Source organism: Grampus griseus (assembly GCF_964374135.1).
Source record: "Grampus griseus genome assembly, chromosome: 6".
NCBI lineage: Eukaryota > Metazoa > Chordata > Mammalia > Artiodactyla > Delphinidae > Grampus > Grampus griseus.
Genome location: NC_139000.1, coordinates 17,630,983 through 17,646,029, shown reverse-complemented (window position 1 = coordinate 17,646,029; position 15,047 = coordinate 17,630,983). Strand labels below are relative to the sequence as shown.

Genomic DNA, 15,047 nt, shown 5'->3' with positions numbered 1-15,047 from the left:
GACAGAGTGGTCATGATGTTCATGGCACTTATAACCAGTGGGATGGGCAGTGAGCCCACTCCCCCTCAACTCTGTCCCCACTGTCCGACCCAGGGCCAGGCATGTTGTAGTCGCCCAGCACATGTTTGAGTGAATGAATGAATGTCTCCCTCCAGAATCACACTTTTGTCTTTACACAATGCTATCAACATTGAAGTGAAATTAGGAGTCAGAGCTGTTTCTACGCCCTGCTTTGACAGGCAGGCGGACATGAGATAATGGTTCAGAACATAGATCTTGGAGGCAAACTTCCTGGGCTTGAATCTTGGCTCTGCCACTGGCTCTCTGTGATCTTGGGTCAACTGCTAGGACCTGGTGTGATTCGTTCTCCTTGTCTATAAAGCGGGGATTAAAAAGCAAAGCCATTTTGCAGAAATGCCATGTAGATTCGATAACGAATACTGTGTATGCAGAATGCACAGACCAGTGCTTGGCCCATAGTAAGTGCTTTGTAAGTGTCGTCTTTCATTATTATCATTGTCACTGCTGCTGTCATCACTGCCTAAGCAGGGGCATGTGACAACTTCAGGGGCTTCATTGGTCACATGGGGACAGTGGTATCTGTCCTGCCCACTTTGCTGTGGGAGTCTGATTAGAGACAACAGTGAAAGGGCTTCATAACCTGTAAAGTGCTCTCCAGATGACAGCCATGGGGACGATTATCTCCCAGATGTGTGGGCCATGCCATCACGGGCACATCTGCAAGGAGCAGACATCTGTAGGCCTGGTATTCCATCATCTCAGCCTCTGCCTCCTTTTCCCTCCTGCTCTAGTTCCTGCCCTCACAAAGTCCTTTCTCCCACCCAGGGGCAGCTTGCCAGTTCCAGGGTTGGAGCAAGAAGAATATCATTCCTCTGTTCTCTGCCCAATGTGGAAATTCCATCTCTGTAATTTCCATCATGTTGGAGTTGCAATGAAGGTCCATTAAGGCTTCTTATGGGAAGAGAGAAGGGTGTGGAGAGAGGGGGGGAATGGGAATCCCTTTCACTGGTATTTTTACTAGAACCCCTGGATTAAACCTTTCCATCCAGTCACCAAAGCCCTCAGTGGGTCATGGCTACTGCTAGAATGTGATTTTTTAAAAACAGACCAACAGCAAAAGAATGCTTCATTGAATTGAAACACACAAACATTGCGATTTTTTCCCCCAACCTTTTTTCCCTCTTTGCTTTCCGAAATACACCACCATCTAGGTTAGTTCTCAAAGCAGTTTTGGATTTAAGGCTGAGACTGCTTTGTAGGGAGTCCCCCAGAGTAAGTCAGTTCTGTTCAATACAAATTTATTTAGCATCAAGGATGCTCCAGGCACCGTGCGGGGCCTCAGAGGCCCCGATGTGAACGAAGCACTGCCCAGCTGTTGAAGGTCACACAGCCTGGAGGGGAGACAGTCATAAACCCGGAGGTCTCTGAACTGCTGTGGCAGGGCTAACGTAGATGTGAGCCCTGGCACTTGAGGAATCTCAGAGGAGTGGGCAGGTACCTAGCTTTTGTGTTGCCTGAGCCCAGCACAGGACCAAGCACGTAGTAGGTCCTGCACAGGAATATCATGAATGAATACATGAGCCCTATATCTGAGAGTACAAGGAAGGCTTCCCAAGGAAAACACTCTTGCGACACGATTGAATATCCGTGCCAGGGTTCATAGGTTGCAAGCGGCAGCAACAGAATTTGACACAAGGAGAACTCATCATGAGCATTGGGGGAGCTTGGTCCACAGGTTTCCACCTGTGCAGAAAAGAAGGCTGGAGAACAAGACTTGAAAGAGCTAGAAAGCCAGGTGGGGTCAGGGGTCAGGGGTCAGGGGCTCAGCAGCAGGAAGAGCTCAAAAATCTCGTCCAGGCTCCACGGCTAACCCTGCACTGTTCCTCTCGTGCCTCACTCGGCTCAAGACTCAGAGTCCTGAGAGTGAGGCTCTAGCTGGCACCTCTGCCTGGCTTAGGAGAGGAATCATCAGTAGTGGGAGAATATAACACTGCAATTTACGTTCCACCAAGACCATACCCAGTGGGGTGGTTCCCACCCTTTCCTTCCAAAAAAATCAGGGTGTTGCTGAGAAGGAGTAACTGTGGCTGAACAGCCAAAAAAGACATTGCAACTACCTGACAGACTCAGGCAGACGAATAAAGACGGCCAGAGTAGGCACACTCTCACGGAAGCAGGATGAGGAAAGTTACAGAGGTCTGGAAAAATAAGGAATGGGCAAGGAATTTCAAGCAACTTGGTGTTACTTACATATAAGGCATGAGACAAAAAGTAATGGTACGAATGGGGCACAACATGGTGATGCTTAAACATGAAATTGCACCGTGGAGTGACTGGGATAATGAAGGTAGGCTAGGGAATGCCACGCTTGCCTGTGTCCCTGCTGCCTGGAAATATTACGTTGTTTTTGCCCAGCGTCAAGGACTGCAGCGTGTTCTGGAACTGTTACAGCCCACTGATACTGGGACAAATAGATTAAACAAGTCCAAATACCATTAACCCAATTACAGATGTGCTGAGCGGGCTCTGAGCTTGACCCGTCCCCAGCTGGAAGTTTCACTTGAACACTTAAAAGGAAGGAGGGCAAACAATTCTCATCGGAGGCCCATGCCCCAAGCCCCCAACCAACTAAGGAAACCTCTGCTGTCCAATAATTATCCTTTATTCTGTTTTTGTTTGCTGATTTTGTTTTTAGCACAAGACCCAGTTTCTTATGTAACAGGTCGTGTGGTTGGGGGAGACGCTCTTTCTCCCTGAAGTTAGGTTTTCCTGGAACTAACAGTGATGCCAAAGGAACGAGCAAGTGAAAACTAAAGCAAAAGCAAACCACAGGCCTTTCCTGAGCACCTACTGTGTGCCCAGCTCTGTGCCAGGCCCTTTCTTATTTACAATGTGTTCCCTACAATGTCCCAGCGAGGTAGGTGAATCTGGTGATTGCTGTTTTTCTGGTGAGAAAGTCTAGCTTCAGGTCTATACAATTCCCATGCTTGGTGAAGCTGGAATTTAAATCCAAGTTTGCCTGACTCTAAAGACCCCTGTTCGTTCCCCAGAATGACTCTATCCCTTAACACCTCTTTCTGTAGTTATTTACCCCTCAGCACAGAGACTTGAATCTCAACCTGGTTGACTCTCAGTTTGTACCTGTCTAGTTATGGGAAGGTAAGCACCTCATACAGAGACAAAACCAGCCTCCCTGGGCAAACCTCTGGTCCCTACTCTATTCTCTTAAGCTCCAACAGAAGAGTCCATTCCTCCAGCTGCACGCCTCCTATTACAATATCTAAAGATGAGATTGGGACTCTGAATTCTCTGTGTAAGCTCACAGACTCTTTGTGCTGTGGCTGGAAAGGTTCTTGGAAATCATCTAGACCTGTGGTTCTTAAACGTGGCATGCATCGAAGTCAGCCTGGCTCATGTAAAAATACAGATTCCCAGGGCTCTCCCAAGATTTACTCGATTGGAATCTCAACAAGTGGGGACTAAAAATCTGTATTGCTCCTAAGCTCTCAGGCTATTTGGACGTTTCAATCCAATTCTCCAAATTATACTACGTGGGAGATCAAGATGCAAAGAGGGGAAGACATTTGCCCAAGGCCACGCACAACTAGTCACATTTTACTTTCCAAGCAGGCAGGGCCAGCCTTGCTGATCCCCTCGCACAGTCCCTCTGAACCCCGGCTCTTGCTCCGCCCATGGAAGGCTGTGCGTTGACTGTGGAGTTTGAATAGCTTGCAAGCAAGTGAAGAAACTACGTCATCCCCGATCATAAAACCTGGTGAGCCGCAACCAGGCTGGTATTTGGACTGCAGAACTGCCTGGGGAGGCCGGCCTGACTTGGCACTGGCCTTGCCTCCTGAACAGAGGTAAGGCTTTCTTCCTTGCCCCACCCCACCTGCCCAGACGTCAGGAAAGAGGATGGGCCTGAGGTTACCAAGGGGTCAGAAGAGCACTGGAGATAAAATCGGAATATTCCACCCTCGATTCTGTCAGCTGCATGACCTGGTACAGGTACTTCTTCCTTTCTGGCCCTCAGTCTTCCCATTTATAGAATGGGAGCATTGGCCTCTGGTGTGGTTATGAGAACAGAGCTGCAGAGTCACCACGTCTTAAGTTAGACTGCATCCCAGCTCCTTACCCACGGTGTGACCCAGGCCCATCCACTAACCTCCCTGAACGTCAGGACGTGTTCTGTAAAATGGGGATGTTGGTAGCCATGTCATGGGGGGGGTGTGACAACTAAATGAGATAGTGCAAGTAATGCACTTGCACAGACCCTGGCCCTGGAAAGTGCTCAACAAATGGTAATTATTGCTCTTGTCGTTATCGAAATTTGTCATTTCTCATCTGAATCCCCAAGAGGCCAGCCTCTCTGGCCCAGGGGGAGGGTGCTGAGGCCTTACATTTGAACACACTTCAGCTCCTATACAGAGGTCTTCCAGCCACCCAGCGGCTCCTCGGCAACTCCACCAAAGGAGGTCTTGGCATACCCCAAAGGGGATGGCTGGCTCTGGGGTCAGAAGTAAGAGGCCCAAAGACCTGTTCTGGCCTGGAGATCCTGTGTGACCACAAATCCAGCCTCAGTTTCCTTGTCTAAGAAGTACAGATCGGGACTTCCCTGGTGGTCCAGTGGTTAAGACTCCGAGCTTCCACTGCAGGGGGCATGGGTTTGATCCCTGGTCGGGGAACTAAGATCCCGCATGCCGTGGACAATAAATAAATGATAAAATTAAAAGTACAGATCTTCTAGCCCTGTCCTGGAAGACTCACATAAAAATGCCTTCAAGACTACGTAGAGCTGCATTAGCACATATCTTCTGAGCACCTGCCCTGTGGTTTGACCAGTCCTGGGCACAGAAGACATAAAACATGGTCTGACCTAGGAGTTCACATGTTAGGAGAAAACAGAATCCTAGAGACATAATTAGAACTCAGTGGACTAAGTAGAAACATCACAGAAGTATGGAGATTGTGAGAAGCAAAAGGAGGAGCCCCTGTTCTGGATTTGGGGGTCATGGTCAGAGCAGCTTTCTTGGAATAAGTAACACCTCTCCTCTGGGGGTTTGACTTGTAAACAACTGTATCCTCTACAAATACATAGGATTGTTTACTCTCCATTTCCAGTGTGGGCCCTGAGGGCTTGAGAACCTAGAATGTTAGAGCCGAATGTTCGTCAGTGAAGTGCTATTCTTACCAATGTGTTTATGAAAAGACACCAAAGGCAAGACTGGGGAGAAACTAGCCCGGGGTCCCCTTGCCTGTTAGTGTTGGAGCTGGGTCCAGAACTGAATTCTTACAATTTGGGGCACCTGCTGACAACCTCCTCGCCAGCTTCCTCGCTCTTTTCTCTCCTCTCTCTCTCTCTCTCACACACACACACACACACACACACACACACGTACACACACACGTACACACACGCTTGTCCAGCAGAGCACACCTGTGGGCCCTCGCCCTCTCCTCCTGCCAACTCTTGTAAAACAGGAAAACAGAGCAGCTTGGCTTCAGCTGTAACATGTACAAATACACGCAGCAAAGTTTCCAAAGGGATACGGAGAGTGAGGGACAGTGGGCGCCTTTCAGGGTCTGGCAGGTTTACGGGCAGACGCCAATTAAAAAGCACACCCCACACAGAGCCCATGGGTTTTGGATGGCTGCGACCTTCTTTCCAGAGCCTTCCTGTGAGGCACTGATGGTGCAGATTGTAAGGGCCACTGTTCTCAAGGAGTCCTGGGCATTCATGTACTTCCCAGGATCCTCCCTTAGGATCCCCTCATTCTAGGCATCAAGCTCGATTTTGCTGGATGAACATATACTTTGCTCTGAACTAGGCCCAGTGAAAGGCTCTAAGGTACAGGGAGAATCCTGCCCAGTCCATGCACTTGCATTCCTCATGGTCCTATGGGGGACAGTGACACCGAGTGAGGAAAACACTGGAATGGAGGCAGGGAATCCTCGCCATAAGACCCCACAGGAAAGAGTTACCAACTCCCTCTGGCAGAGGCAAAAGGCCTCAGGGAGACAGTGAAAGACGTTTCAGCTGGAGATGCCCAAGCTGGAAAGGCATTCCTAAGAGGGGGATAAGAATATGCAAAGGCTAAGAAGGAAGGTGTGAGAGGGCATTTCTGGGGATTTTTCAATGTGGCTGCAGAGTAGGGTGTTGAGTACAAGAATGACAACAACAACTAACACTTATATAGTACTTGTTACATGCCAAGTACTATTCTAAATATCTGACATCTGTGGACTCATTTAATCCTCACTCTAACCTTATGAGGGGTGCTACTATTTCCCTCAATTGGGCAGAGGAGAAAACCAAGGCATGGAGAGGTTGTCACTTGTCCAAGGCTGTCGGACTCTTAGCAACCGGTGGTTGTATGACCGCGAGTGGGACTGGGATTGTTCTAGGGCACTAGGGTTGGCTGGGGATCCAGGATCGATAGCCCTGCTGGGACCTTAAGCTTGTCTAGACTGGCCAAATGGAGCCATTCATTCTGCCACTGTCAACCTCAAAGGGAGGTAGTGAAGATTAAAGGGAGAGAGAGGTGAAAATGTTCTTTATGCATGAGTCATCATCTAATATACTTCCTCAGGTCCATGGCACATATATATTCCCCACTATGGTGGGGGCATATGGAGAACCCAAGGCCCACAGAGAGGAAATGGCTTGCTCAAGGTCACCTGGCTGCTCTACTACACAGGCGAGACCAGAGCCCAGAGCCACCCCCCACCTCAGAAGGCAACAGAGTTGTTCTAACAGTAGTTAAAATTCTGGGGTCAGATGATACCTGGATTGAAATTTTGGTTCTGCCACTTACTAGCTGCCTGAGACCAGGGAGTTTCTTAAATCCTCTAGGGTTCAATTCCTTCATCTATAAAATGGGGTGATAATTGATATATCACAGAGTTGTTGTAAGAAGTATATGAAATATATACGTAAAGAATCCGGCATATGGTAAGCGATCAATCAATTAAATGATAATGGGGATAAGGACAGTGATGGTGATGGTGATGGTGATGATGATGATGATGATGATGATGATGGTGATGGTGATGGTGATGGTGATGGTGGTGGTGGTGGTGGTGGTGGTGGTGGTGGTGGTGGTGGTGGTGGTGGTGGAGTGGGAGGGGGAAGCAGAGAGGAAGAGGAAGAGATGATGAAGAATCCAGCACTCTTTTCATAAGTTCAGTACTTAACTCCTCTACAAGATTCTTTGCTGGCTTTATATAGTCCCTCACTAGGGGACGTTTGGAACTCATAACGCATTTGTGCAGAGTGACACACGGTTCCATGCATGGCTTCCACATAAAGCTAAATTATATTCTTGGCTCTCTTACCTTCCAATGACTATATTTGCATGATACAAATCCTGCCTCATCCATGCACTGTCCACTGAGCCCAAGTGGATTTGTCATCCACTTCATGTCCCACTTTCTGCCCAGTCTAACGCTCAGACACCAGAGAAGAAAGGGAAGCCCCAAGTCCCTGGGCCTCTTAGTTAGCAAATCTTGTTGACTCACCTCAGATCCAGCCTCACCACTGCAATGGCCCTAGCTCAGGCATTCTGTTCTCCTTCCTAAACACTTATCTAGTCTACCCTACCCTACCCTACCCTACCCTACCCTACCTTACCCTACCTTACCCTACCCTACCTTACCCTACCCTACCCTACCCTACTCTATGCTGTCTAGTGCCACTGGCTCTCTCCCTTCTCCCCAGTCTCCTACTTTGCAACCAGAAGCATGTTCTCAAAATGCTTATCTGCCTATGTCACACTCCTGCTTTCAATCTAATGCCTTCTAATGCCTGGTGTGCTCTATACTGCCAACTTCTCCAAACACACCCTCCCCTCTCAGCCCACACCAACTGCTCACCATCCCTCAATCATAGCACACTCAGAAATATGCTGGTCTCTCTGCCCATAATGCCCCTTCTCTTCCACTCTACTCACTGAACTTATACATCCTTTGACTGTTAAGGCTTTCCTGGTGACTGTCTTCCTGATGCAGAGTTAATCTCACCCATCCCTTCTCATGTAAATAAGCCACTGTAATAACTATTTATTGAGAGCCTTATTCTCAAGGCTTTATATACATTATCTAATTTAATCTTCCCAACAGTACTTTGAGGTAGTACATTCATCCCCTGTATAGATGAAGAAAGTGAGGCTTAGAGAAGTTAAGTTAACATCAGCTAACCTGAGCCTCTTAATTAGCAAGACCTGTTGAGTTTGCTTTATATATTTCTCTCAGGGTCCAGCCCTCCCTCACCATAATCTGAGTAGTTAAACTCAGATTGCCTTGATTCCAAAATGTCTGATTTTATCACACTGTATTTAGTTAGCTAAGTTCTGGGAGTTTCTTAAGGGCAGGATCTGGGTCCTGCTCATCTTAGTACCCCAAACCTGGAAATTAGTACTCAAGCATTGGTTGGAAGTTAGAGGGACTTAGTTTCTGACTTAAGATGGAGAAGGGGGGCATTTCACCCATTTGCCCTAGCAGGTAGTAAGCACAGCACTCACCAGTTTGAAATACTTAAAGTCAGTCCAGGTTTAGATCTCAGGATCTCAACATCACGAATTGCTAACTACAGGATTTGAAGCAGGTTACCCAACCTGTCTAAACCTCACTTTCTTTAATTGGAAAAATGGTAACCACACTAGCACGTGGCTAGTGTTTTGCATGTTTTGCACGTGGTTAAATGTGATAAGTATGTCCAGTCACTGCGAGGAGAACTCCCCAAATGGTAGCTATCAGCACTTGTCCGTGAAACGCGCTCTCCATCGTGAAACCTGCCTAGAGAAGACACTTCTTGACCATACAGAGGATGGGAGTCATGTAGAGGCGATTTCCTGTGCGCCCCTAACACACACCTCTGTGTGTTCACGACTCCTCTATTCAGTGGTGGAAACCATATGGAAAGTCCCATCTTTGCCAGCAGAGTGAGACAAGAGCTTCCCTGGCATTTGTTGTGGCAGTGCATGAATCAATCTGTCTATGCAGAGGACAGTGCGCTGGACCCAGAAGCTTCATTTGTACCTCAAGAATTTTTCTTTTTCCAATGAAACAGCTTAACAAATACTGGTTTAACTTCCTTGCCTGCGATGGCAAGGCTCCCCCCCCCACACACACACCTGTCTCTCCACGCTTCTCAATCCCACTCCTGAGGGCCTTATGGTGGCTGGGAAGGGCAGGAGGCTCCACAGTGCCAGGAAAAGCAGGCTGAAACCAGGGAGGGGCGTGGATGGGAGAACGAGCTGGGCACAGCCTGATGGTGGATATTCGCAGGGGCCAGCCACCTTTGGCAAACTGGGCAGCTATCCAGAGGCCACAGCCATCTGTGAGAGCCTCAGAGAAAAGCACATACTTCTCGGGGCTCTTGCTATTGTGTTAAGTTCCACCACCGTAGCCACTGCTCTCTGAGTTAAACTTTTGATACTATTTACAACCCATATACCTCACAGGGATGCTAGTCATTAATTCCTGCTCTTAATCAGAGTCCTCTATGACTTTCGCAGACAGTTTCCTACTTATCTCTTCGAGATTAATAACATTACGCATATTGTCTATTAGGAGGAAAAAAAGGCCCTACTCTATATTGCGCTGGGTGCGTTATAGTTGCTATCACACTCAAGCCTCACAATAACGCCACGGGGACAGACTATCATTTACCTCATTTTGTTGATGGGGACACTGGGGTTCAGACATCAAATTACTCATTCAAGGGCAATAGCTGCTGAATAGCGGCAGATGCAGATTCAAACTTAATCAGGCTCAGACCACAGCCCCAGCGCACTGGGGAATTGAACTTTATGCAACTGTTGAGCTAAACTGTTCCTCAGGTTGTGTCAACACAGGGGAAAGCTATAGCAATGGGGTGACTCGGTAAAGGCCTGGGACCTAGGGCTCCGGAAAGGGTACACATGACAGCAATTTAGAGTAGGGCCTGGCATGTGGCAATACTGCAGACTGAATGTTTGTGCACTCCCCAAATTCATATGTTGGAACCTAATCCCCATTGTGATGGTATTCGAAGGTGGAGCCTTTAAGAAATGATTAGGTCATGAGGGTGGAGCCCTCATAAATGGGATTAGTGCTCTTATGAAAGAGACCCCAGAGAGATCCCTCTCCCCTTCCACCACGTGAGGACCCAGCAAGAAGACGGCTGCCTATGAACTCACCAGCTCTCACCAGACACCAAATCTGCTGATGCCTTGATCTTGGACTTGCCAGCCTCCAGAACTGTGAAAAACAAATTTGTATTGTTTGTAAATCACCTAATCTATGATGTTCTTTTATACCATAACTGAGATAGGCAAGAACTCTATTCCTTTTCTTTTCATCCTCCTTTTTTTGAAAGACGTTTATTCTTCTCTGACTGTACTACACTTGGAAGAGTAGTCATGAACAGTGTAGTGGGAATTTATTCATCTAAATTCCACCTTCATACTTACAGAAATGTAAATCCAATAATAGTAAAATTTCTTAAAAGAGCACCTTTGAGCTTAGATTGTTAGAGGTTGAGCAGATCTTTAGGCACCTGAGTCGTTGGAAGGATCTCCTTCTGCTTTATTTCTCCATGGGGATTATTACGGTCCTTTGGTGGGAACTCAGCACGTAGGTTTTGGGGGAGGGGATTATGGACCTCATCAGCACTCGTCAAAACTGAGAAATACGCTTATTTTCAACTGCTTTTATTCTACTGATATTCAGCATTTTCCCCTCTGAATTCCCATTGCGCCCTTCACTCTAACAGGTGTCGTCGTCCCCGCGTCATGAAACACCTGACCTACATCCCATTTCCTCCAGCAAGCTAGCGTCTCTGAGCTACTGCCAGGAAGTTAAGGACATATACAGCCTCTTTGTATTCACTCCCCTCCCCGGGAACACAACGGAAGTAAACAATTACCATTTAAAAGTAGACTTAATGGTGGAAGGTTTCCCTCATTACCTCAGATCCAAACTGCCGTCACTTCTGGAAAAGGACAGCAGTCACTGTCTTCAAAGTCTTTTCCGGTCCGACCTCCATTCTGGCGCTGGAATGGTTTTTCTTAAAGAGCAAGTTGACTCCTCTGCTAACGTTCCGCAGTGGCTTTCAGTTACTTCAAATACTGTCAAACTTTTTGTCCACGGCTTCCAACGCTCTGCCTAGCTCCCAGCCTTACCTCTTGCTTCTTCCTACTTTGATCTCTAGTCTCAATGAAAGTGCTTGCAGCCCTCGAAGGAGTATACTTTCTCTTATCTCTGGGCTTTTATTCACAGTGTCCCACCTGCCTGGAGCAAATCCCATTCTCCTCCCCCCATCTTTTAGGCGTAGGCATCACTTTTTCAGAACCCCTCCAGGCTGTCTCACAACCCAGCAATGAGCTCAGAGAACCTCCATTCTTCCCCTACCACAGCCTGAAATAACTGGCTATCTCTCTATAATTTCCATTGGACTGTACACTCCCTGAGGAGAGGGAACATCTCTGTCTTTAGTGGCGTGCCTAGTGTACAGGAGAGAACAAATAAATACCTGTTGAGTGAACAGACGGAAGTCCCCCATCAGTAAGAAACAGCACCCGAGCAGAAAGAGAGACAATAGGAATTTTTAATGCATGGAGAGCCCTGCAGGGACTCTGGGCAGACCCACAGGCAGCAGGAAGAGGCAGGGGTCCTGCAGACTCAAACGTGTCTGAAAAACAAAGTCCTAGAGACCCAAGCTTCCTCACTGCAACGATCCTCGGGGATGCCCTCCTGCTGCTCAAGAGGTCCAGTTGTCTCTCCATAGGTCTCCTGCTGGGGTCCACGGCAGGAAGGAAGCCGAGTGTAGCAGGAGGGAGGAAGAAGGGGAAAGGCCTCTTGGTCTCCACCTGAAAGCTCCTGCCTCGGGACTGACCACCATCCAGAAGGAAGTGTTTAAAAAGGAGAGACTGTGATAGAGTCAAATAAGATCTTAGAAAAAAATAAAAGATAGGGGGAAATGAATAATTCCAGGGGTTACAAAGTTCTCTGTCGGCTATCCACAAGAGAAAGAGTTTGCTTTGGCCTTGCTGGCAAGCCGCATCCGCCAGGCCCGTCCTCAGCTGTCCCCCAGCCCACCCAGGCCCCAGGATCCACGAGAGCACCGCTCCCCCTCCCACGGAGAGTCTCTGTGCTCACGGAGGGCAGCACCCTCCCTCACCGGCCCTTGGACTCCCCATACGTGTTTCGGGCCATGGACACCATCTTCTCCTCGCATGTGATTTTGGTGTCCTTGAGGACGCTGTACCACACCATACCCACAGGCCGGACCTCCTCGCTGCGGCAGAAAAGGTAGGGCACGGTGTCCACGCGGCTCTGGATGTAGGCGCTTCGGAGGAGGCTGGAACAGTGGCTGCTCACCTTCTCCAGACGCCGCAGGATCAGGTGGGCCTTCCTGGAAGACAGAGGAGGCGGTAATGACGGAAGGGGCCTAGATCGAGCACCAGGCCTTTGAGGGGGGTGAGTAAATGTCAGCAGACAGATGAGGACTTCTTGTCCCAACAATCCCCTAGCCGCGCCTGACTTGAATGTGGTACTTTGAACGCCTGTTCAAGATTCCCTTGGAACTTGTCCTCTTTAACTGTGCAATGTGTAAAAAGTAGAAGAGCGGTATAACCTTTGACCTAACGCTTTCACTTCTGAGATACAAGCGTTACAAGGTAAGCAGCCTGAGGACTCTGACCAAGTAAGTGTAAATTATTATAACAATGATAAATGACGACAAGGACAACAACTAAAACGTATTAACACCATGAGCTAGATGCTGGGTAAGTACTTTACATACATTTAAAAATTTCTATATAATCTTCACAACAGCCCTGAAAATATTGTTATTTCCACATATAGTCAATGGCCATGGAGCCCAGGTTTCAGAGAGGTGACACTACTTGACCAAGGTCAAACATCAGGTTGACCATTGAGCTGGGCATTTGGATCTAGGCCTGAACACCCACCAAGTCCCCCCCTCTGTCCGCTTTCTTACTGTTCTAATTCTCTCATACTCTTTTCTCATAGTCAGAATAAAATCTTGTCCTCTGTGCTTCTAAATTCATGAAAGCCTTTATATGTATATACCCAAATCAGAACTTCTCTATTTCATTTTTCTTATCTCTAAAATAGTGATGGTGGCCTAACTGGCTGTGAGATTAACTAAGAGAAATGCCCAAAGGCTGGCCCTGAGTAAGTTCCAATTAATGATTGCTTCTATTATAGAGAATTGCTGTGAAGATGTCTCAGGGTCAAGGTCATCCTGGACACTAGTCTCAGCAAGAAGCACCCTGGACTGTGGGGGTCATCATTAGGCACTTATCTAGAGCTCTTTCTGTAGCACCAGACAGCGGATCCTCGGGGAGACCCGAGGGCTGCAGAGAAAATGAAAGCAAGCATCTTTGAGATCACCTAGTCCGAGGCGTCTCAACAGGAGCGCCACTGACACGTGGGCTGGATAATCCTCTGCTGTGGGGACAGTCTTGCAGGACATTTAGCAGCACCCCCAGGCCTCTGCCTCCAAGATGCCAATAGCACCCGCAGCCCCAGGCATGACAATAAAATTGCCTCCAGACATTGCCAGATGTCCTCTGGGGACCAAAATCACCCCATTTGAGAACCAGAGACTTAGTCTGACCTAATCTCATTAAAGATGTGGAAACTGAGGAGGCTTAGAGAGGGAGAGGAATGACCTTTTCGTGGGTCATGCCATAAGTCAGCTTTGCTGTCCAGGTGTCCATCTCCTTGTGGAATCCATTTTTCTCTACATCTCAGCATCCTCAAGATGCCTAGGGATCCTAAGGGGCTAAATGAGAGGCTCTCTCCTGCTGTCCTCTCCATGCCCCTCTGAGACCCCAGGAGGGAGGGCGTTTTACGACAACAGACCCCACAAATGGGAGACTGTTTTAGGCACCCGCGAGGCGGCTGGAAAAGGGCTGGGCTTATGCGTGTAGCTTTTGTGGGCACGATTTATGAGGTGCCTTTCAAAAAGTCCTCTTTGTATAGTTCACCACTTGGGTGGAATATATCCTGAGGTGCCAAGAATTCATAGCTTCATAATCACACTCGAGTTACCACTCGACCCACAGGCCTCTTTCACCTCTGGCAGGCGCCTCCGCAGGGGGAGCCCAAGGAGCTTACTCTCAGCCCTCCTTGTTTCAGTTCCTGCTCTGTTCCTTAGCAGCTCGGTGTCCTTGGGAACTTTACTTAACGTCTCCAAACCTGTTTCTTCACTTGACAAATGGGGCAGTTGAGAAGTTAAAGGAGACAGAGTAATTGGTTGCTCCTTTACAGAGCATTTATTATATGGCAGAGCTCCCGATTCAGTAGGAAAAGACAGACAGATGTAAAATTGCAACACCCGTGGCAAAAGCAATGATAAAAGAAGGCGTGGGAGCTGTGGGAAACAGAGGACAGTGCCTAGGTAGAATTGGGAAATCCAAGAAGACTTCCTGTAGAAGGGGAACTTGTGCTGAGCCTCATTAATGAGTAAGGTTTAGGTAAAGAAGAGGGCACAGGCATAACAGGAAGCCTAGGTAAAGGCACAGAGAGAAGGGATTTCATGGTGAAATACGGTGTGCAAGTGGGCTCACAGTGGGAAACGGGAGAAGTGGCAGGAGCCCAGCCACTGGAGCTTAGAAGCCGGGGCATTTGTTGTATAGAGTAATGGTGTACCACACAGGTTCTAGAGCCTGGTTGCTCAGGTTCAAATCCTGCCTCAGCCACTTACTAGCTCTGTGATATTGAGGAAATTGTTTACCCAGCTATGCCTCAGTTTCCTTATCCATAAAATGGGAATAGTGACTACATCTATCACAAAGGTCGTTTTAAAAATAAAAAAGAAACATTAATGAGTCTGTCATACAGAGTGAAGTAAGTCAGAAAGAGAAAAACAAATACTGTATGTTAACACATATATATGGAATCTAAAAAAAAAAAATGTTTATGAAGAACCTAGGGGCAGAACAGGAATAAAGACACAGACCTACTAGAGAATGGACTTGAGGACACGGGGAGGGGGAAGCATAAGCTGTGACAAA

At 47.9% G+C, this 15,047-nt stretch overlaps 1 protein-coding gene across 3 annotated transcripts in view; it reads right to left on the bottom strand.

The window, feature by feature from the left end:
• Window positions 1-12,177: 12,177 nt before the first annotated feature.
• The window catches only part of ASTN2 (astrotactin 2), a gene marked incomplete at both ends in the record, with an annotated part of 911,329 nt that continues 908,459 nt past the window's right edge, over window positions 12,178-15,047 (bottom strand). For all 3 annotated transcript variants that reach the window (XM_082657265.1, XM_082657266.1, XM_082657267.1), the window contains one exon: window positions 12,178-12,415. In XM_082657265.1, coding sequence (XP_082513391.1) covers window positions 12,178-12,415 — 238 coding nt within the window. The remainder of the gene's footprint in view (window positions 12,416-15,047) is intronic.